This window comes from Etheostoma cragini, chromosome 2 (assembly GCF_013103735.1).
Source record: "Etheostoma cragini isolate CJK2018 chromosome 2, CSU_Ecrag_1.0, whole genome shotgun sequence".
In the NCBI taxonomy this organism is placed as follows: domain Eukaryota; kingdom Metazoa; phylum Chordata; class Actinopteri; order Perciformes; family Percidae; genus Etheostoma; species Etheostoma cragini.
In genome coordinates, this window is record NC_048408.1 from 25,215,092 (window position 1) to 25,237,445 (window position 22,354).

Consider the following 22,354-nt stretch of genomic DNA (forward strand, 5'->3'; position numbering starts at 1 on the left):
CAAGTATGAATATTCAGCAGTATGTACAAGCTTGCACTTCCTGTTGAAAAAGACAAGACATCTAAAATACATTTATAAAAAAAGAGCAATAAGAAGAATGTGCATGATGAAGACGTATAAACATGGTCCATTTCTCTACATAGAATAAAGACAGACAATAGAGAAGCAGACCAGAGAAGTTTCCCCCCCCATCCACACAGCCAGTCTGTCTCAATCGCCACCACATATTTGTCCACTCAGCGTTAAGTTTAAAAGCTCGCCTGATACATGAACAAACAAACGAAGCAGAACGCAATCTGGGAAGAAAGTTTCAACTTCAAGAGGATTTGAACACTCGACTTGCATCTTTTTCCTCCTAGTCTCATTTAAAAACGTACAGGGTCAACTCGTTGGCAGCCATCTTAACCTTATGTCGGCAGGAACGTGTTCGTCAAGATTAAGCTTCATCAAGAAAGTTAAATAACAGTTTCTGTTAACAGCATGAAAACAAACAAAAAAAAGGATAAAAATGCAAACTTGAAAACTCAGGATAATTTAAGTGTCTGTTCCGTCCTCCGAGCACCTGGCAGATAGGACGCAGTGAGGCGGTGATGAAAGACAGACGGAGATTGAAGGTGTGGTGCTAAGTGGTCTAAGTTGCGGCGGTGGAAGGCTTGCTGTCCAGCAGTTTCTCCACCATGAGCTTGGCGTAGCGGATGCGGCTGGCCAGCTCCTTACTGCAGCCGAACTCCTCCAGCAGAGACAGCTTGTACGTGCGGAACTCTCGCTTCTCGTCGATATAGGTCACGGCGCCCATCAGCGGACACAGGATCAGCTTGGTGTGGTCCTGTCGAGGGGAGACAATGGAAACAGGTTCAGAATGGGTGGGCACAGTTCCACAGCTAATGTACGCCTTTTGTATGTATTAAAAAAAAAACTGGTGGGAGAAGATTAGGGCTGGGTATCACACAAAAAATTGACTTCGAAAGCGGTAACTTAATAATTTTCAATGCCAATTTTATAAAAAATACATAGCTCATACTACGTAAGCCCCATTGTGCATAACATGCATTATTAGCTCTTGGTAGAAGCATGCGGCGTGCTCATTGGCTCACCGACGCGGATGAGATTTATTCCTTGGGTATTGAAGTTAGGCATTGAATGACCCTGCATTCTTTTTTTCGATACTCCTACCAGTGCCTAAAAAGCATTGACATGGATACCGAGCCCTAGAGAAGAGGGGGCGTGCGTCTAACCTGGAAGAAGTTGATCTGAACGGTGCCGTTGGTGAGGTGCAGGACGATGGCGCTCTTCGTTCTGAACCAGAGGGAGAGGTAGGGCAGCCGCGCCAGCTCATCCCCATCCCGCCGAGCCATGTTGGCGCCGGCCTTCAGCAGGTGCTCGCTCATGTAGTTGCGGAAGTATTTCAGCAATGTTATCTAGAATGGGGGGGGGAACAATTGCATAAGAATCCACATGATGATCATCGAGTGGGATGTGGCGTTTAAGAAAAGTGAGTGGAAAGACGGAGTAAGAAAGCACCTTCTTGTTGAGGGTAGTAGGGTAGGAGCGCACGCTGAGGTAGGATTCAGTGGCCGCCTTGTCAATGTACTGCAGACTGTCTCCGTCCGCGTACATGATCAGCCGCGTGTAGTCGTTGAACAGCACACCCACGCTGTTGTCACACAGCTGGTAACCTGAAATACACATTTAAAACTCTTAAAAAAAGAAAAGAAAAACTAAAATTACATTTGCTTTTTTCAAGAATTTGAACGGCTTTAAATTAAACTTGCCAGCGCTCTGGACAACCTACGTAAGACCACCGCTGTTTGCCTACCTTAAAACACACACTTTGGACTTAGCCATTCACTTTAGTGAGGAACCTTTCTTAAAATGGCGCAGTTTGACATTTCACATCAGGACACGCACACGTGTGATCAATAACACGGATGGCTGCATTCCCTTCTGGTGTGTCGGCCTCAGGGCCTCGGGATTAGGACATGCTGCCTCACTAGATCAGACATTTTTGGCTTATCATAGGAAAAGCCCGGCTGAAACTCAATCTTAACAATGGCTCAAATCCCTGTACGCCGTTTCAGTGGGTGAGCATTCACCATTCCAGGGCCTCTAGATTTGACTTTTTAAGGTGTATAATTTTGAAATTTTAGACCCTGTGGAAACCCTGTGTGTGAAGGTCTGTAATGGACATTTGACAGGAAACAAATAGGCAGGTACGTTTTTGTAACGTCCATAAGAACAAAAATTGTTCAATCGGACATAAGGATCAAAAAGTGAAGGGCGAGCTGGCAGATGGACGAGGGATCACAGTCCAGTGCTTACCGAGTCCATATTTGTCCGAGTAGTCTACCCATTTGCTGATCCAGAAGATGGGAATACACGCAGGATCTTCTGCCTCTTCTACAAAAACAAATTAGAAAAAGATATGTTTACAATGACACGGGTAAAGATGATCCAAAATGTGCAACACTGATACGAAAAAGGATTTGTCGACTAAACTAAAGGCTGCTCTCACCTTGGCAGATGACCGCCTTCTCAGAGGGCTTGGCAGCAATGATGCTGTTGAGCTGCTGCAGCAGGTCTTTCAGATTGTTTTCTGATGGCTCAGGCTCCCTGCGCAGAAGACACAAGTAGCAACAGTAATTACACAAAAGGATTAAAATACGTTGTAAGCACTACTATCTGGGGCTAGGCAATACAAAAATATATACACACATCCATACACACTTTTGACCCAATACAATAACGATATAGTTGGGTTGACATTTGGTAGTTTCACAAAATATTTTTACCATTACATTTTTGATATATTATCATCAGTTAAGGGGTTTTAATAATTTTTTTACATAATCAAGCACCCCTACTTCCATCTTAAACATTGTCCAAACATCTGTCCTAATCACCTTTGCCCAGGCTCGTCCTTCATGTCCCCCTTCTCGGTCCCTCCTGGAAAGAGAAACAAAGCCATTACCACTACATCCTGAGCAGCCAAACCATTTCAGAACGGTAGACAGGAGGCTTCTTTAGTAAGAAGTAGTCAAGTCTAACTGCTAGGACCGTTACCTTTGTTGTTGATAGCAGTCAGCGGGCGCCTCTGGTTGAGCTCCATAGCTGTGGTAGGGGCAATGGAGAACCGGGGGGGCACAGTGAGACAAGTTGTGGGCAGACGCACGGGGATGTAGCCAGATGTGAAGTACTCGTCCAGTTGTAGCTCAGCGATGGTAGGCCGTTGGGCGGGATCGGCGTGCAGCATGCGCTTAATGAGCGCCGACGCCAACGGGTTGATGTGCTGCAGAGTGTTGTAAATTAAGATTATGAAATTCAACATGAATAAAAAAAAAAAGCTAAACACACAAGATTGTGAAGGAACATTGTGTGCTACATGAGGCAGGCTTACCCAGGGGATGGTGTAGTTGTTCTTCTTAATGCGGTTGTAGGTCTCCTTCAGACAGGAGGTCTCAAATGGGGGCTTACCCACCAACAAAGTGTACCTGAGAGAATAAAAACATGGAGGACATTGATCCAACTATGCTGAATCATGTCAAAGTAGTGCAGTGTGTGTCCAACACTTGGCCTGTGGTATAGCTGGTTGTAGCTTTCTCAAGAACCCGACTGGATACCAAATTCAATAGTTCAGGGCACTGATCAAAGTGGCGTTAAAGTTTTAAGGATGGAAAGATGCCTCGTCATTTAATACCCAAGGTGTAAATCTCAGAATCATGGAGCCAATAATCATGCTTCTACCAATATCCAACAAGGCTTGTGATTGGCCGTCTAACGCTACACATTAGAAAGACATGCAGGAAAAAACATTATGAACAGAGATGACTGAGATACTAGGAGCTGAAAAATAAAGAGTTCTACCTTCATGTGTAATGTTCTAATTTCTTTACTAAAATGGATTTTTATAAAATTGGTGTTGGGAGAAAGGGAATCGTTTAAAACAGGTATCCAAGTCACCGTATCCTAAACATTTTGAACGATAACCAGCCCTAGTCAAGGACCACTGTACCTCAAATGAGTTACAGAAGGCCAGTAATGCAACTCAACTGGATTTATAGTGTCAGTTAGCATTTATAGATAGAAGAAAACTGTAAAAACAGTAGCGCATCTCCCAGGTGCGCTTTGTGTGCTCAGACTTACAATATGCACCCTAGTGACCAGACGTCCACTTCGTAGCTGTGGCCTTTCTTACAAAGCACTTCCGGTGCAATGTAGTTGGGCGTCCCACACAAGGTCTTCTTCCTCTCGCCATCAAACTCGATCTTAGTGGCCAAACCAAAGTCCCCTAGAAAAGTGACAAGACGAGCTTTATATAAATCAGCAAAGTATATAAATGTTTTTTATGTGTGAACATCGAGGACATACGTTTTTAATGTTCCATTTTCCCTTTTTACAAACATTTGTGCATTTTGATTCTTGGGTATTCTCCCCACCAATTACTGAAAACCACTCATCCAGGAAGTATGACATAATCCCGTGAGAGCTAGGCCCTAAACATTTATTACTGGACCAACAGGTTTGTTTGAGAGTCTTGATAAATGTTACTGGTATGTTTTACCATTCTCAGGTATGGCAAGCGGACTGGAGTCAAATCGGCGCATATTACCTATCTTAAGTTCCATGTCATCGTTGAGGAAGATGTTGCCCAGTTTCAGGTCTCTGTGGATGACTCTGTTGTTGTGCAGGTACTGGACACCCTTGAGCAGTTGGGTCATGTAGTAACGAGCTTCTGGCTCAGTCACTGCCTTACGACGCTTGTGCAGCTCCAACAAGGACTGAAATGGAAAATGATAAAGGATTAGGCCAATAAAACTAACAAAACAATTAAGACCAAGTTTAACTCGTCGTCTTACTGACAGATTTGAAATGGCCACTAAGAAGCGTTAAGGAAGAGTGTTGAATGGACAATTAACGCCAATTCAAAGCAAACATTTGGGAAGTGACAATGGCAGCACACAAAAAAAGGGGTAAAGCTCGGCAATGATAAAGGGTTTTCATGTACTGACTGGTTAAACGTTACGTTTAATGACTTTAACCGACCAGTTCAAAACTCCTTTGGCTTTTTTTGCAATTTAAGATGACTCCACTTGGACTGGTAACGTCAAGACAACGGAAGAGACCGCCGTGATGACCGTTGGCCCGGAGAAGTGTGTTCACTATAGAAAGCATGCATTTTCCCATGACACTCACCCTTCTCCTGCAGATTTCCAGAACAACAAAGACAAAGTCATCGTCTTCGAAAAACCCGTGGAAACCCACGACGTTCGCGTGGTCGAGGCTCTTGTGAATGGCGATTTCGGAGGTCATCTTCTCCCTCTGGTGCTGCTTCAGAATCAGAGACTTGGGCACGATTTTTCCAGCGAAAACCTGTTTCGTCTCCATATCTGTAATTTCGTAGCATTTTGCGAAACCACCTTTTCCGAGGAACCTTCCCCTCGCGTATTTTCTCGTGTTGCGTGGGTCTACCAGAATGTCTGGGATTTCTTTAAGAGGAGCGGATTTTGGGTCGACATGTGCCGACGGATTCGCCGGCTTCGCGATACCTGCACTCATTTTTGTGCTCGTTAAAAGAAACTTTTAAAACTCTTCAGCAGTCGAGGTAGCGATAATTTCTGCAAGGGTCAAACTATTGTTAACCCTACCTTAACCGACGTTAGTTTAGCCGTGGAAGCTAGCTTGCTGCCATACACTTGTTAATTCAAATCAAAACTAACGCTAACCACCTTTGAACGCGAACGTTATTTAAACATTTGATTTAACGATAAAAATGTACTGCATGCGAATCTCACGATAAAAAAAAAACCTGAGGCAGACATGAAACTAATCGCCAGGCTAGTCCCTCGGTGGCTGCAGCGTTGCTCCGTCCTGCCTTTTGACAACAGTCTCTAGTAGAAATTTAAAATGCTGCCTCGGTCGTTATGGCGCTCTCTGATTGGTCCGCCCGATTTGAATTCTAAGGCGGTGCAGCAAAGCATCGTGGGAAGAGCAGTGCAAAAATAGCCAATCACTTAACGAGAAAGCCATGTTCTGCGATGTGATTGGGTGAATGTCGGTTGCTGGTCACTCATTGTTTCTGAAAACAGAGTAGTGACGGGAAATGTAGTCGGAACGGGATTTAAAAACTGTTTTCGAGCACAAATCAATGTCGTGGGTTTACGTGGTAATTAAATGTTTAAAGAGAAAATGTAGTTGAATTATTTACTCAACTAAAACCAAGTTCTTCAATGTTGCTATTATAAAAACGTCCACATTTAACATTTGACTTAAGTAAAACATTTTATTACAATGTGTTGGCTAATCAAAAGGGAAAGCAAGCTATAGGCCTGTGCTATTTGGCTTACTTGTTACCAATGGTGGACTGCAACTAAGTAAATTTGGTCAAGTGCTACACTTCAGTACAATGTTAGGTATACTATATACTACTATACTATTTCCATTACATGCTATTACTTTAGGTTACTCCCTTTGGTTACTCCCTATGGTGTTGCTATATTTTGGAATTATTGTGTTTTTACTCATTTATTTGACAGTTAAATGCAAGTTACTTGTCAGATTATAATTTTATATACTGTATAGTATCATACAGTATCACATCATGAGTTTATAAAATGTCAATCTACCCAAAAGCAATATGGCTATATAGAGTAGTTACATAATGGACCTCAACAAACTGCAACATTAAAAAGGTTTCTTACTGTACATCACACCAGTGTGATCTTTTGATCCAAACAAATCGCCCAACATGTAATCATATATCACGGCCAGTCTCAATCTGCCACTACAGCTTCATGTTTGAGAAGAAGGCTACATTTAGCTGAGCTGTACTTTTACTTATTTTGAACATTTAAATACAGGGCTTATACTGGGATTTGAATGGCCTACTTTACATTGTGCCAGGTGTTTAGGTAATTTAACTTAAACAAAATATAGCCTACTTCTTTCACAACCACTGGTTTTAACATCAACGTCAACATATCAAATATGAGGTTTAGGTACTGACTTGTTTTTTGTCAGTAAGCAGCATCATTTCATAAACTACATGTGAAGGATGCATGGTTATACCCACAGAAGGGTACTGCCCCTACTCCTATCTAAGATATCTATTTAGGCACTGGGATTACTATGATTTGTGGGTGTTTTATTTCTACTTCAATTACCATCATTACTTTCAGTAGCACATTGCTACTACTACTCATTTTGCAACTGAAAATCATCATTGTCGCAGCGTTATTACCTAGGTCACAGCAGACTGTCTATCTGCTGAGGAGACTGGTTCTTTGCGGTGCAGGGGCCTCTACTGAGGGCCCTTTTATGACTCTGTGGTTGCATCCACCATTTTCTATGGAGTGGTGTGCCGGTGCATGGGCATTGCTGTGGCAGATAAAAAGACCTGGCAGGCTGATTAGGAAGGCCGGGTCTGTTTTCAGACACTGGTAAGTTAAAAGTAAAGGTACTTTATTGTCACAGACACATACAGAGAAATTACTTCTCTGCATTTAACCCATCACCCAAGGGAGCAGTGGGCAACCATTTACATCTCCCGGGGAACAACTCCAGATCTGAGCTATCTATCTATCTATCTATCTATCTATCTATCTATCTATCTATCTATCCATCTATCTATCTATCTATCTATCTATCTATCTATCTATCTATCTATCTATCTATCTATCTATCTATCTATCTAAATGATCCTCCATGATGGAGAACTCATCCCACCCTATGCAGGACTCTACGAAGGCACCAATCAGCTCCTTTGGTGACAAGCTGCTGCACCTGCGCTGCGTCAAGCAGAGATATCGGTCTTTCCTTCCTATCAGATATTGACTCAGCACGTTTCCATTCCTTCTGAAACGTGCTGAGTCAATATCATCCACTGTACATATTTTATTTAAAATATATTTTATTTTCTATTTTATTTGTTCATTTTGTTTTACTTAACGTGTGACCTTTATGTGCTTTTCAAAAATAATGTTCCTGTTTCCCTAATTTCTTTATATAAGTGATCGAGAAAACTGCAAAAACTCCCCATGCTTGTGTTATGAACCTCTGCAAATGGCAAACTTTTTTTATTTTATTTTATGTCTTTACTACAGCACTTATACAGTACCAGACTTATTCTTTCATTTACATCACTACATTGGGTGAAAGATATGGTTGCACTCAAACAATATATTTTAAATGTGTAATCCTGCACCAACATCTTACGCAAAAAAAAAAATGATTTCATGTTTTAAACCAAAACAGCTCTAGTGTGTTCTCTTTCATTAACAGCTCTATTAATATCTTCTTCCTTTTGATGTTTTTTCAGTAGCCTAGATAATAATAGGAAGAGGACAAGTGGATGAAGAGAGATGAATAAAATGACCATGAGATTCGTGGGATTTTTTAACCACTTTGGTCCACTTGAAGGTGTGTGTGTGTGTGTGTTTGTGTGTGTTTTGCATCCAAAACAGCACGATGTGGCTTCATGCAAACTGACTGATCTAAATATTTCCTCAATGCATCCGCTGATGTGAACAATAGCAGCGGATGCTCTTCATCACGACAATGATGAAGAAAGAATAAGAAAGAAAAAGATCAGCCTGTGAAGATTTATCTCATTACCCACAATTTAAAAATGTGCTTTCTAATAAAACAAAAAAAATAAAAGAGGATTTCTTTGCAGATTTTAAAGCATATCCTCAGTAACCTATCTGCAGTGTCGTGTTATTTTACAGCAATACATCTACCTTTTATACCCCAAATCCTACAGTAGGGATGAATTCTTGTGTGTTTTGCTTAGATCTTAACAACTTCCTCATTACCAAGGACATCTCTGAAATCAGAAAAACACTCTGTCTGTCCTTCATGTGGAGTGGTAAAGGTATTTGACTAAATGTTATGTATTTATGTGTAGCCTATGAAATCAAAGTTGAATGTTGACATACGTCCTTCAAGACAGGCCAATGTGTAAAGGGGGAATAGGATTTATTTTATGTCTTTCAAAAGGGACAAAATCACAAGGATTCTGGCAAAGAGTGGTGCTGTACTTAAGTACAGTACTTAAGGTACTTGTACTACTTGAATATTTCTATTATGCTACTCCACTACATCTCTGAAGCACTACTTGTACACTACATTTGCCAGTAGGCTGATTTAAAGTGAATACTACAAATTTGATGCCATGCTACACATTATATAAAGCAGTTAAAATTGGCTTTAATTTAACCAGCTACAATATAAAAAGCAGCAAATACAGTAGGCCAAGGTGAACATGTTGATAATCCAAATAAATAGGCAATGTCACACTGATATCTGTCGTTTTGCATAATAACCACTTTTACTTTTAAAACTTATAGGCTACATTTTGCTGCTAATAGGCCTACTTTCATTGGACAAAGTCAACTCCGTTTAGGTGTAGTTCAAAGATTGAGGTGGATTGAGAATGCAAAAACAGTAGACAAAAATCACAACAAATATTTTATTCACATTAGATATGTGCACAAAATGTGAATATTTTAACACATGTAAAGTGCATCCCATATCAGGGTTCTCGTAAATCATAATCATCAAAATTACATTCTAATAATGATCTTCTGTTTTTGAATCTTTTTATGGTTGTGTCTCACATGCTTGTATTTTTTCTGTGACTTTTTCTGTACAGGACTAGATAAGGTATAAGGTCACCGTGAACTATCTCTCCCTGCACATTCTTTCACTCCTTGGCAGTTGAGATAAACAGGATTGGTAACCTCGGGCTGGATGGGTGCAGGGGGGAAGAAGTAGGGTGGCACCAGACTGTCCCATGTGTTTAGAGTGTCTATCAGAAATGCTGAGTCATGTTAACACAGGGGTGCATCTTAAGCCAGGTTTTTCTTCTACCTTATTGATGACTTTTCCACATTGTGCTGCTGTGCTGTGTGAAATTGTTATTCCTATACCTGCAGTTTTATATAAAATACCAAGGCCAAACTTGGTTTCAGTTCTCATCTCTCTTATTTTTGTTTCACTCTCAAAAACACAGAAACTTCCACAATAATCATTATAGTTCATATTGGACCTGCCTTCCAACTTTGCACCTGTGGACAGACCCCTAGCGCAGACTGTGATGACCAGCAACACCTTAGCACGAGCAGTCCAGCTGCAGAGTCCATCACTGTCCGGAGGAAATGTTCTTATGACAGGACACAGCTATTGTTCTTCTTCAGTGGTGGTCGCTTCTTAACTGCTGGACTGGGCAAAGTGTCTCTGCGCCTCCACACCGCAGGGCTCAGTCGGTGCGGCAGGTTCACCTGTTGCAGCAGCGCGCGAAACACTCCGACCGTGTTCCCACCGGTGCGCGCGGACGCCTCCACGAAGTCGGCGTCCCACTCATTCTCCACTGTGGCCATAACATCTGCCGCCAGCAGCACGCGACCCTCGGTGTCTTTCAGGTCTGCCTTGCTACCGACCACGGTGATGGGCGCGCTCTTGCCGCCCCGTAGCCGCAGAATCTCGTCGCGGAGCCGCTTCACCTCCTCGAGGGACCCGGGGTCGTCCACTGCGTACACCAGCGCGAATGCGTCGCTGTGTCGGATGCTGAGCTCCCGCATGGCCGGGAAGGAGTAGCTACCGCTGGTGTCCAAGATCTCCAGGCGTATCTTCCCAGACCCAGCAGGCTCGTACTCCAGCACGTGAAGCTCCTCGACTGTGCGCGTGTACTTGTGCACGAAGCTGTCGTGAAGGAAACGGCGGATGAGCGCGCTCTTACCGACCCCCGCGGCACCTAGGAACACCAACCGGACCGTGTTGGGACGGCCCGACAGAGACATGATCTGATGTGTTTGACAGGCAGGCTACTAGGTGAGTCCTCCGCTGATGCAGCTGCTGGGTATTTATAGGGTGACCACTGCTGCTCTCCACCCATAACCCCCCCTGTAAAGAAGGATACAGGCTGGAAGACCTTGACGCACTCTGACATTTTGCAGCATGGAAACAATTGAATTTAATGACTTTTTCCTGGTATGTCAACAATCGTATAAGACAGACTCACACAAGATGCTCTTGTTTACAGCGTCTATGAACCACCACTAGCCTTCAGCTTCCTTAGAATCTTGGAAATCATTTCCCTTGTTGGATAAGCGCTTCATGGTCCACTATCACCAAATGGTTTTGTTATTGTGTTCCTAAGAAATTACAGCCTGAAGTCTGGCAGTCATAAAGACATGCACACACAACCAAGATGCAGCCATGTGTAGTCCAACCTGTGTAGTCATATTACTGTAACACTAGGTATAAAAGGTTTCTCTAAAAACACACACACACACACACACACACACACACACACACACACACACACACACACACACACACACACACACACACACACACATACACACACACACATACTGCTTCCTGTTAGTAAAACACTGGAGATACGTTTGAGTATAGTGTTAGTGTAGTTTTGGTGTGCATTTCTAATCACTCAGAAATAAAAGTAAATTATTTGCCTGATGATTACCGCCTGAGTGGACTTTTCCTTTCTTGAGAAGCACATAGTGGTGAGGTAAAGTCAAACAGATTGCTAGCACAACAGATGGGTAGCAATAGTGTGATTATGAAGAACCATCATCAATATGGTTGTAGATAACCTCCTCATTCTTTTCTCCTGAAGCGAATCATTATTATCACATACAGAACAAAACCCTCCCTATTCGTCTCTTGCTGACTCAGGCTGTCTGACTGGACGTGGCTATTTGAGGGGTAAACAGATACTGTGATAATTTGTCAACGCGTGTGTGTGCATTTGGGTTCGTTCATTAGTTTGTTTTGTTTCTTATCGCTGCCCTTGAAGAAGGTCAGTACTTCCTGTTTAATATAAGGAAGAATATAAGACTGAAATAGAACCAACATTTGGACCAGCTAACCCCAGCCACAGTTTTCACTGGATGAGAATTGAATGCAGAATACATGAATTGCAGCATTTCTGGCTTTCTTTTGCAAAGCAACCACATGTCACACGCATCTGTTTCTCTGCAGGTGAATTCTCAACAATACTGTCAGGAGTGTTGATAAAATATCACATGTACAAAACAAGGCCAGAAGTATGGGGACACCTTAGCATTATACTCTACATGTGATCGTTGAATATCTTATTCCAAAATGGGAATTAATCAAATGCTATAACAGCTTCCACTTGTCCGGTTTCAGGCTTTCCACAACATTTTGGAACCTGGCTGCAAGGATTTGCTCCTATAACCACAAAAGCATTCCTGATGTGGACCAATGATGTCGGGCGATATACAGCGCTGCCCACAGTTGGCGTTCAAGTTCATCCCAAACGTGTTGGATGTGGGGGGGGGGGATGCCAGGACTCTGTGCAGGTCAGTGAGGAAGTTATTCCACAACAAACGGATAAAACAAGTTCTTCATTTCCCTGGCTTTGCAATGTTGAAACAGAAGACGCAAGTCACCAGACAAAGTTGCAAAAATTTTGTGTTATGTCCATAAGATGTCCCTTAAACTGAGAAATAGTGGTGTCCACGTACATTTGGCCACAAAGTGCACTTAGTGAAATTAAAACCATCTGAACTTCATCAACACTAGATGGCACCAGGAGACTCTTTAGCACATTACCTGTAGGTCAGGTTGAGACAGGTGCAAAGTTATGTACACACTGGAAAATTACTGTTACACTCACAAACTATGGAAAACTACAAGAGAAACTACAAATTTAGTGTCGTATTAGTTTTTTTATCTAAAAAACACAAAAGTACTACATTTTGGAGATTCATACATGGTTTTCTCACAGCCAACAATATTCTTCTGCCTCATGAACAGTTTTACCAGGCAGAGATTGAAAAAGCTATTTGTCTAGACTTGACTGTCACTCAGGACTATCCTCTCGTATGCATTAATGGAGGAAAGACACAATCGAAATCTCATGGTGAGCCATAGCCTTTTAGCTGCACATCTTCTCTTTTTTCTTTTCATCTTTAACTTTTATTCCTTCCCCTCTGCTTATTCTCCCATCCTTCTTCCACTCAGGTGCTATATCAGCTGTTTCTGGCAGACATAGTTCTCCAGACCCTGCCGTGTGTTTCTCTTACATATTACAGCACACAAACACAGACTGACTGAAAGGGGAATGAGAGTATAATTGCATTAGTGTGAGAAGCTCCAATTCGTTTAGGGACCATCACATGTGCTTATCTTGAGGTTGCTTATCCTGAGATTTTTATTATACACTCACTCAGGTTCTGAAGTGGCTTTAGAAACTATATCTGTAGTAATTGACTATAAGTATAACAAGGTTTATTAGGGTTATTGATCTGATGTATGTCTGCTACATCTCAAAAATATTCATCCTCCTCAAACCCAATCCCTGCCATTAACTGTTACCATGGCAACAAGCATAGATCTCGCAGTGTAGAGTGGCATATGCTTGTTGGTCTGTTCTTGTTTCTTCTGTCTGTATAAGAACACACATGTGAAGTTTGGCCGGCAGTAGAATGACTGTGTGTTTTCTTATTAAGGAGGAGAGCTGAGTTCCCTGTGCAGAAGAACGGAGAAAGTGGAGTAGGTTATCTCCCTCTACCCTCGCCTTCCTTTCTCTTGGACAGTTTTAGCTCAGTGAAATCTCAAGAGGAGATGATGCAGGCTCTTTCTTCCTTCTCCCACACACAACAGAATTCTGCAGAAAGGATGTGAATGGGATTTCTTATCAGAAAAAGATGATTGCTACATTAGATTATCTGTGAAAAGTCATTAAAGAAACATGACACCCAGTGCAACAGTGTGGCTGAAATTATGGAGCAAGCGATCTCTAAGGAGCTTTAGATACACAGACATACTTAAAAGGATCAATTCATCATTGGTTTGGGTATTTTCATTTTGTTTAATATGTATCAAATATCACCAAAGTTAGCCTTTAAATAATAATAATCTGTGATTTGAGTACTTTCACTTTTGACTCCAGCTAGCTAAGGCCAGCAACAATTGCACCTCTGTTTTCTTGGCTTTGAAGATTCCATTCAACCAAATTACAAACATGAGTTGGTTGACAGTCACGTTAGCTGCTCTGTGACGCTGCTGAGTTGAATGCTAACGTCAGCATGCTAACATGCTCACAATGTCAATGTTGACATCTTGATGTTTAGCAAGTATAGCAAGTAATGTACCATGTTGACCATCTTACTGACATAGCCATTGCTAGACCCGTGAAGCTAGCTAAAACAAATGATATACTGTTAACATCTTAGAGACTACTTCTTTATAAGAAAGTAGATCCAATGAAAACTCTTGACGAGGTCTGTGGAATAACTATGATTATCAAATGAAATAAATCAAAGGAGAAGGTTCACTCTTAAGAGGGAAAACTTTATTTTTTACTCCATTCAGCTCAAATGTAAGAACATGAAAAAGACTGAAATGCTCTATGGAAGGCACAGCCACAATAATAGCCAGAGAGACTCTTTCATTGTGTTACACACTGGCAGCAGCACCCAATCTAAGACAGACATTTCTTTGTGACAAACATGTGCTTTTAAGTTCTTGCAGTTGGACATTATTGTGCAGATTTTGAGTCATATTTGGAATTAATATATTTATGACTGCATATTTGTATGTACTTATGTGAATTTGAGTGTGCAGCAGTAACTAGTTTTATACCCACCGCCCCTTTCATTCCTTTCAACTCAGAGGATGGTCGTTCTAACTAATAAGGCTTCTTTAGTAGATGAGGGAATCTCAAAGCTCCTTTCATTTGTTTCCTCCTGAAGTGTAATTAAAGAGCCTTACACTTATCAGAAGAGTGGGTTATATGGGGAACCTTTGACTACACACTACGTTCTGATGATGCATCTGTCTATATACATATTGTCTGCCTGCACATCTCAGAGTGAGAAAGGAATTCTAGAGAAGTGCAGCAAGTAGCATATAGGCAAAGACCATGTTAGATCTGCATGCCACATCCCATTTATTTATTTCTTTACACCCTCACTGCAACGTTTCCATGATTACTATGTAATATGTGTATTCACTGACAAAGAAAGCCTTATTTACAGCAAAACATGTAAATCAGTAACATTCCTTTATCTGATTTATGTGCTTTATAGTTTGAAAGGCAGCAGGAGATGAAAGCAGCGCAACAAAGCCAGCAGGACATTTAACAGGAGAAGGTTAGATATTGTAGTTTGTTTACACTAGTAGTTACCACAGATAGGCACAACTAATAAAAGTAGTGTTCAGACATTCATCAGGTAAAGCTTGTGTAAATGTGACTGGAAGTGAAACAAATAATGTGCAGCCCGACTATGATTCATTCATTAAACAAGTCATCGCACATCCAAATCTCCAGTAAAAAGCCCAGTAGGAAGAGATAATGACAAAGAAGGAAAAGAATACAAAAGAAAACACTTGTAGTGCTTTGGTGCCGTGACTTCCAGTTAATCAGCCTAAATTTCCATCATGCATCCATCCATCCAGGCAAATACACAATAACACACACAGACAAATTCACAATTACACACGCACGCACGCACATAGCACACTATTAATAGTTTGAAGCACTGTGTCAGATAGTGGAGAAGTCCGGCTGTGCTTTCTCAGTATTCCCAGCGGGTGGCGCTGTCCAGGGAGTCGGCGCTGGCCTTTAGTCCTCCAGCATGGTCACCTTTAAGGTACTTCCCCCCCAGAGCACGGATGGCCATCTTGTTGAGGTCACAGAACGCAAACAGAAACTGGACAGGTGTGGAGCTGCTGCACCCTACCGCTGTGTCGTCTCCAACACACCAATACTTCCCCTGAGGGTCTTGAAAAACAATACACACTTAATAAAAGCTGACTCACACACACAGTGTTTGATGTTTTTTGGCCTCAACATCTCCTTCCAGGCAGCGCGGCAATGTTTATGTTTAGGGTTAAGGTCAGGGTTAGCTGCCTGGAAGGTGACGTTGGAGGCAAAAAAACACTGCATGTAGTATTTAGGTGATGCGGAAAAAAACGTTCTCCTAATTTTCATTTAAATATTACATGCCTAATTTTGCTTGTTATTTACATGGTGATATCACCATATCATCATGGAGAGGATCCATTGTTCAGCCATAAGTGGGTGTGATGGTTGAAATGATAAGAGATTTCAAATGACAGGTGGTTGTTTAGCCATATAGCCATAACACAATTCCCATCAGCTGTTTTAACTGTTGACTTTCTTTCTCTGCATCACAGTATAGTTAAACAGGGCTGTGGTGAGCCCACTGAGACAAGAGCAAATAGGGTGATGTAAATCTGAAACAGTTTCTTGCATTAAAAAAGGCTTCATACAATTGTCAAGTTTCACATGTCTTGAATTTCCCACAAATATAAGAAGTAATAAATGAAACAGTGAGCCTACTTGCTCACTGTAATGGAAAACATGCGAGAATATAATACTGTGCTGATGTGATATTAAATGTTGGAAAATACAGTACATGAATCTAAGTCACTACGTGTAGGATTTGATCATCTTAGACCAGGGTTCTCCAACAAGTAGCTTGAGAGGTTTCCAGTAGTTTGCCAATAGGTTGACAAGCTGAGACACAAAATTAAGTCTTTATTTAAAGTGAGGTAGCTAACTTCGTGGGCCATATAAATATAAAGTGGTAATGTTTTCTTGGACCCTGATGGGAATATTTTCAGTGATGTAGCTAACTATGTGGGCCATATAAACTGTAACGTAGTCATGAACCTTGATGTGAAGTAAAGATTTGGGTATTGCAATTTCACACGCGGACATACAGTAGCTTCACTCAGTTTATGTGTGTAATAAATTTAAGGGATGGGAGTAGCTCTTGGCCACTTTTAGTTTTTTTGACCCCCCCATTGGTTTGAAAGAAAAGACGCAGTGACAGATCTCCATGCTGATGAGCAAAACTTAGACGATTCAAGTTTTTGGTGGGATTGAACCAACTGTCCTGTATTCATATACACTTTCCACACATTATTATAAGTTGCACTAATACTTTTTGTTTGTATTAGCAATGGATCAAAGCACTGTGTGTGCTATGAGAGTCACACGTTTATCACCCAACTCCGAGGTTCCTCTCAACTACGAAGTAATTTAGCGTCTTTTTGCCATTTGTTTTGGTTTTACAACCCACAACTTTTAGTTCAAGCTCGCTGCTCTATTGTGGTTTCCAGATGCAGTGGGCAGATTTGTTTTTAGCGAAAAGGTACACAGGTACACAACCTGTCCAGCATCAACAGACTGCTGCAAATAGCTATTAGCTGGTAGACAGTTACTTTCTACAATCAATAACGTCTGCCATCAATATGCTGCATTTATATTTTTCTACCAGGGTTTCCACACTTATTGGGATTTATGTCCAGCAGTCATGTGAAGGTATACTTGTAGTCAATAGGTTAAACATGCTATAAACGTTTATAAACGTCACCTTTAAGGGAGTAAGCTCCGTTGTGGAACTCCATCTGGAAAACGTCGTATGATGCGCGGTTGGAGTCCAGGGTCCCCATTCCAGCTTTACGAGCCCCGATGAAACCGTGCTCCCCGCGAAGGACGATGATTGGACGGTTGATCAGCTTCATCAGGAACTGTTCAGCTTCCCCTAAAGAGACAGGCTGCGTTGTGTCAAACAGATCTGGGCCTTGTTTCTCAAAAGCATCTTGAAGCTACTTGTAAGGTTCTTTCAGAAACAGAGTCCCTGATTTGATTCTCCTCATTAGGGATGGAGAGAGCGCTACGATACCCTAGCTGAGAAGAATTGAAATACAGAATCCTTTTGAAATATTTTTACGTAACTTAAAGTAATATTAAATGTTCAATGCACTCAAAAAGGTACATGTACTACTACTAATACTTTGTTACATTATGGCGAGCAGTTCAGAAACATCAGAAACGTCACTGACCTGCGCTGTCAACAGTAGCAGCTAGCTGCCCGTTCCTCTTAGCGATCACATATTTGTTGTTAGCTGCACGCACACACACACGACCGTCACGCCACTCCAGTTCAAAGTAACTGTTGGCTGACCTGTCACACACACACACACACACATACACACACACACATTATCAAACTTAATGAGTACACTTTGAGGGATGTGTAGGTGTGAACTAAAGTGTGTGATATTGAACCAGGTGCAGATTGTGTGTGTGTGTGTGTGTGTGTGTGTGTGTGTGTGTGTGTGTGTCGTTACTTGGTGGAGGCAGTGCACTGCAGGCCCCCAGATGCGGTCAGGGTCCAGTATTTTCCAGCAGCGGTTCTGAAGGCACACTTCCTGTCCTCACGGCTCATCTCCAACTGGAAGACTTCCTGGTCCCCTTCCTCATCCTGATTGGCTGACAGGTCCATGCCTAGAAATGTGGAGCCGTTTCTTGTCAGATTTTATATGATATGGTTAAATGTGTGGCCACACAGATATGTTGTAACATGACACCCAGGCAGGGGATGTGGGAGTGATGGTGGAACTGATAACTGAAGAGCAAAAAAGCAAGCTTTTCAATCAATTATCAGTGCCAATGCCAAAAATGTCTTCTGACTGCATTCTGGTCTAATACGTGATACAAACAAATTAACATCTCCTCTTCGCCATGCAGTTAACACTTCTACTGTTCTTGAGACCAACTGATGCCCTGTCTCAAAACATAACTGGGACTGAGTCTCAGTCTGAGACTTGTCAGTTATGTAAAGGCTAGATCTCAGAAAAAAAGTGCATGCTCTTGATTAAGAGACAAAGGGTCAACAAAATGTCTGTGCAGGCCCACACTGAGCATATGGTCCCATTAGGCGTCATTGGACTACAGATACAGAAGCAAAGGTTGTCCAGAGAATTTGGCCCACCCATGAGAAAGAGAGAGACATCATGGCTTTCGAACAAGCAAATGTTCGTTGGTCAAGGTCCCCCCCCACCCTGCACCTTGCCCCACCCTCTCTCCTACCCAAAAGCTAAAGACTCAGAAATGGAACGTCCTAAAGAAAGCTCATTGTAGGACTGGCTCTAGTGGCTGTAATTCTGCACCAAGACTGAATTTCGGGAAAAAGACTTCAGATACAGTATAAGGGGACCTTTAAGGTCTATATAAAACCATCCAAAGAGCACCATGGCATGGGACCTTTAAAAAATAATGTCTACTACCTACTTCAATGGTCACAAGTCACTGCCCTACAATGACCTCATTCAAACATGACTATCTTTCTTCTTCTGCAATCCATCGCTCCTGGTACACACACACGCACGAACACGCACGCGCACAACCACCCACACAAACAAAAACACAAAAAACAAAAACTAACAACAAAATCAACTGATTAGTTGTTCGGCCTATAAATTGTCAGAAAATGCAAAACATGTTGATCAGTGATTCCTAAATCCTGAGATGACGTCTTCAAATGTCTTGGTCTGTCCACAACTCAAAGATATTTAGTTTACTGTCATAGAGGAGTGAAGAAACCACAACATATTTACATTTTAGAAGCTGGAATCTGAGAATTTAGATTGTTTTTCCTCCTAAAACATCACTCAAACCACTTGATGAATAATCAAATTAGTTGGCGATTAATTTGATAATCTTTGCAGCTCTGATAGTGACTGCATGTGGATAAACTGATGTCAGTGATCAGTCAGAGTCAGATTAGAGCACATTAGTGAGACTGAGTGGCAACAAGACAAAGAGGTTCCATGTGGCATATGGATCCACATTCAGGACTGACTGAGTCACACCTTCCTCTGTTTTCTCTGCCTCTCCTCCATTTTTCCCTTTTGTCTCTAAACAAAACACCTCCTTGTTTTCTGTCTTTATTCCATGTCTATTCCGAGATAAAGACAGATGGATAACTGTAGACTGAAGCAGCCACAATGCAGGGGTAGAATTACTGCAGAAAAATGTAGAGGCTGGCCAACAAGGAGAGAAGGAAGAAGAAGGGGAGACTGGGTGAAGAGAGAGAGAGAGAAAGTGAGAGCATGATAATGAAAAACACATGGTATGAGGAAAATGAAGTAACAGGAGTCTCTAATTCTCTTGTGCTCTCTCTGTCGAAGACAAAATGCAACAGCTGCATCTGGTGTGTGCCCAGCCATGCAGTGACTTCATCTCTACAGTAAAACGTGTTTCTTCTTTCTGGCTCTGTGTGTCTGCAGAGCCTCACCTTGCCTTGTGGAGACGTTTCTCTCGTTGCCCGCAGTCAGCACGACCTGCGCGTGGCTGCGCTCTAGGCCAAACAGCTCATCCTTCCCAACCCGGGTGCTTTTCCCAGACTTCATTGTGCCGGTTGGGCCCGCGGGTGCCAGGTAGCGGCCATTGCAGTCGCGGAATGCCACTTTTCCGGAGCGGAACTCCAGCATGTAGCCGGTGTCCTTGTCCGTTTTTGTGGACAGGCTGCCGTCATTGCGGAGGAAGCGGTTGTCAGAAGTCTCGAGGTGGTAGCGCTGGTCCCGGTAGACCAGTGTCACAAGCGAGTCCACGCCCCATGGGACATCCCGGTCGATTGACACCTCCTGCCGCTCTCCGTGCGCGCTCAGGTGAGCGAAGCGTTTGCGCGCAAAGCTGTACAGGTTGACCTGCGGGTGCACAGCCAGGTGCACGCTCCATCTTTCTGCCGGTGTGGCAGTTTGCGCAAAGCAGGTGATTCGATCCTCGCTGCCGCAGAGGTACCGGCCATAGGGCTCGGACTGCAGAGACCACCGCCCGTCCTCGTGCGCGGTGATGACGAAGCGGCAGTCCCGGCTGCCGCGCGTCTCGCTGTCCGCGGTAACGTTGCCGTCTTTGTCCGTGGCGAGGTAGCGGCCCAGGTGGGAGCGGAGGAACACGGCGCTGCCGTCCTCCCCGCTCTGCTCCAGGGTCCAGGTCTGCTTCTTCTTCAGGCTGCTGGCCGAAGCGTTGATTTTGAAGCCGAAGGTCTCCGCAGTCAGATACTTCCCCTCGCTGTTGATGAGCCCCAGAGGGATTTGTAGCAGGTCCCCGTCGGCGCCGTTTGAGGACATGGTTGCCTTGTTTCAAGTGGAGCAAAGAAAAGAGATGCTCTTGTTTAAAGAGATGGGCAGCCAGAGAGAGGGAGAGAGGGAAAGAGGGAGAGAGGGACTGTGGGGGTGTCAGAGGGAGGGACAGAGACAGAGAAGGAGAGAGAGAGAGAGAGACTCTGCTGACTGATGACGATGGGTGTCCCCTTGTCTGAAGTCACGGGCAGACAGGGGGAGAGGGAGTGTGGGGGTGTCAGAGGGAGGGACAGAGACAGAGAGGGGGAGGGAGAGAGAGAGAGCTGATCTGCTGACTGATGATGATGAGTGTCCTCTGACTGCCTCGCTGAAGCTGCACGAGTGGGAGTATTTCCTTTCCTTCTAACAGTGGGCTAAGCACCCCAGATACAGGCAGAGTATGGAGACAGACTGGAGACAGATGACTGCAATTTTGGCAGTGGTGCAACTAGCAGTGGTAACTAAGCCGCCTACGTTTACCCAAGTACTGTTCTGAAGTAGGCTACAATTTTGAGTTAGGCCAACTTTTCATGCCACTTTCTACTTCTACTCTACTACAGTTCAGAGAAAAATATTGTACTTTATACTCCAATACATTCATCTGACAGCTTTAGTTAGTCTAAAGTTACTACCCAACAATCTAAAGGCCAAAAAGTCCAGCTGAAACGATCAGACCATTAAACACAGAACTGTTTGCATCGTTTTCAGCTAAAATAGGAAGATTTTTCTGCATTGAGTACTTTTACTTTTAATACTTAAAGTACATTTCCCTGGTGATACTTTTACTTAAGTATCCTACAACATCAATGTAGGACTTCTAAGTGTTTCTACAGTATGGTATTTGTACTTTTACTTAAGTAACGGATCTGAATATGTATACACGTAGGCCTACCACAGCCTAATCAGTATCATCCAAACTATTACTATTACTAATAGCCTATGTTTCCCCCTACTTTCCCTCCCTCTAATTGAGATCTGCTCACCCTCAGTTCCACATGGATAGAGCCATTCACCCACTGACAGAACAGTGTTTGTCTTCAGGGCTGCGTGTGTGAGCTGGGTTATGAAGACATGAGGTAAACATTGAGAACACGATGCTCTATAGCGTATGTGACCAGATATGTTCACTTTTACTGTGTGGTGGAAGAAGTAATTGAAATACTTTACTCTGCCTATGTACCAAAACTAGACAAAAAAATACTCAAATATATATATAGGCCTAACTATGATACATGTAAAAGTCCTGCATTCAAAAAAGGTACAGGACAATACATTTAACAATGTATTGTATAAAGTTACCAAATCTGTTTTTTATGTACAATTTTAATCTGAAAGGTAATTTAAGCTGTCAGATACACGCGGGGGAGTTAAAAGTACCCCATTTTCCTTCTGTATAAAGAAGCATAAAATGGAAATAGGAAAGCAA

At 42.6% G+C, this 22,354-nt stretch overlaps 3 protein-coding genes across 3 annotated transcripts; all 3 read right to left on the bottom strand.

The window, feature by feature from the left end:
* Positions 1-187: 187 nt before the first annotated feature.
* plk1 (polo-like kinase 1 (Drosophila)) lies at positions 188-5,938 on the bottom strand. Its single transcript, XM_034899912.1, has 11 exons — positions 5,191-5,938; positions 4,607-4,775; positions 4,141-4,285; positions 3,395-3,488; positions 3,061-3,286; positions 2,901-2,943; positions 2,513-2,610; positions 2,320-2,397; positions 1,522-1,676; positions 1,236-1,418; positions 188-826 (listed from the first exon to the last, which is right to left on the bottom strand). Exons 1-11 carry the CDS (start codon positions 5,551-5,553, stop codon positions 632-634), a joined length of 1,749 nt encoding a protein of 582 aa, XP_034755803.1. The 5' UTR covers positions 5,554-5,938; the 3' UTR covers positions 188-631.
* Positions 5,939-9,703: 3,765 nt separating this feature from the next.
* Positions 9,704-10,842, bottom strand: rasd3 (RASD family member 3). The gene has a single exon (XM_034894775.1). The coding sequence runs from the start codon at positions 10,791-10,793 to the stop codon at positions 10,158-10,160; it is 636 nt and encodes a 211-aa protein (XP_034750666.1). The 5' UTR covers positions 10,794-10,842; the 3' UTR covers positions 9,704-10,157.
* A 3,477-nt stretch (positions 10,843-14,319) lies between these two features.
* Positions 14,320-21,051, bottom strand: LOC117960670 (fascin-like). The gene is made up of 5 exons (XM_034898740.1): positions 20,103-21,051; positions 18,154-18,310; positions 17,866-17,987; positions 17,394-17,564; positions 14,320-15,772 (listed from the first exon to the last, which is right to left on the bottom strand). Exons 1-5 carry the CDS (start codon positions 20,935-20,937, stop codon positions 15,567-15,569), a joined length of 1,491 nt encoding a protein of 496 aa, XP_034754631.1. The 5' UTR covers positions 20,938-21,051; the 3' UTR covers positions 14,320-15,566.
* Positions 21,052-22,354: the final 1,303 nt, after the last annotated feature.

Bases quoted from the DNA above. Each gene is read 5' to 3' on its own strand.
- plk1 (XM_034899912.1), bottom strand. From the start codon at position 5,553: ATGAGTGCAGGTATCGCGAAGCCGGCGAATCCGTCGGCACATGTCGAC. The intron at 1,677-2,319 runs GTAAGCACTGGA...TGTGTATTTCAG, and splicing joins CTCGGACAAATATGGACTCG to GTTACCAGCTGTGTGACAAC. The intron at 1,419-1,521 runs GTGCTTTCTTAC...CCCCCATTCTAG, and splicing joins CTACTACCCTCAACAAGAAG to ATAACATTGCTGAAATACTT.
- rasd3 (XM_034894775.1), bottom strand. From the start codon at position 10,793: ATGTCTCTGTCGGGCCGTCCCAACACGGTCCGGTTGGTGTTCCTAGGT.
- LOC117960670 (XM_034898740.1), bottom strand. From the start codon at position 20,937: ATGTCCTCAAACGGCGCCGACGGGGACCTGCTACAAATCCCTCTGGGG. The intron at 17,565-17,865 runs GTCAGTGACGTT...CTGTCTCTTTAG, and splicing joins TGCTACTGTTGACAGCGCAG to GGGAAGCTGAACAGTTCCTG. The intron at 15,773-17,393 runs GTGACGTTTATA...TTGTTTTTCAAG, and splicing joins CGGAGCTTACTCCCTTAAAG to ACCCTCAGGGGAAGTATTGG.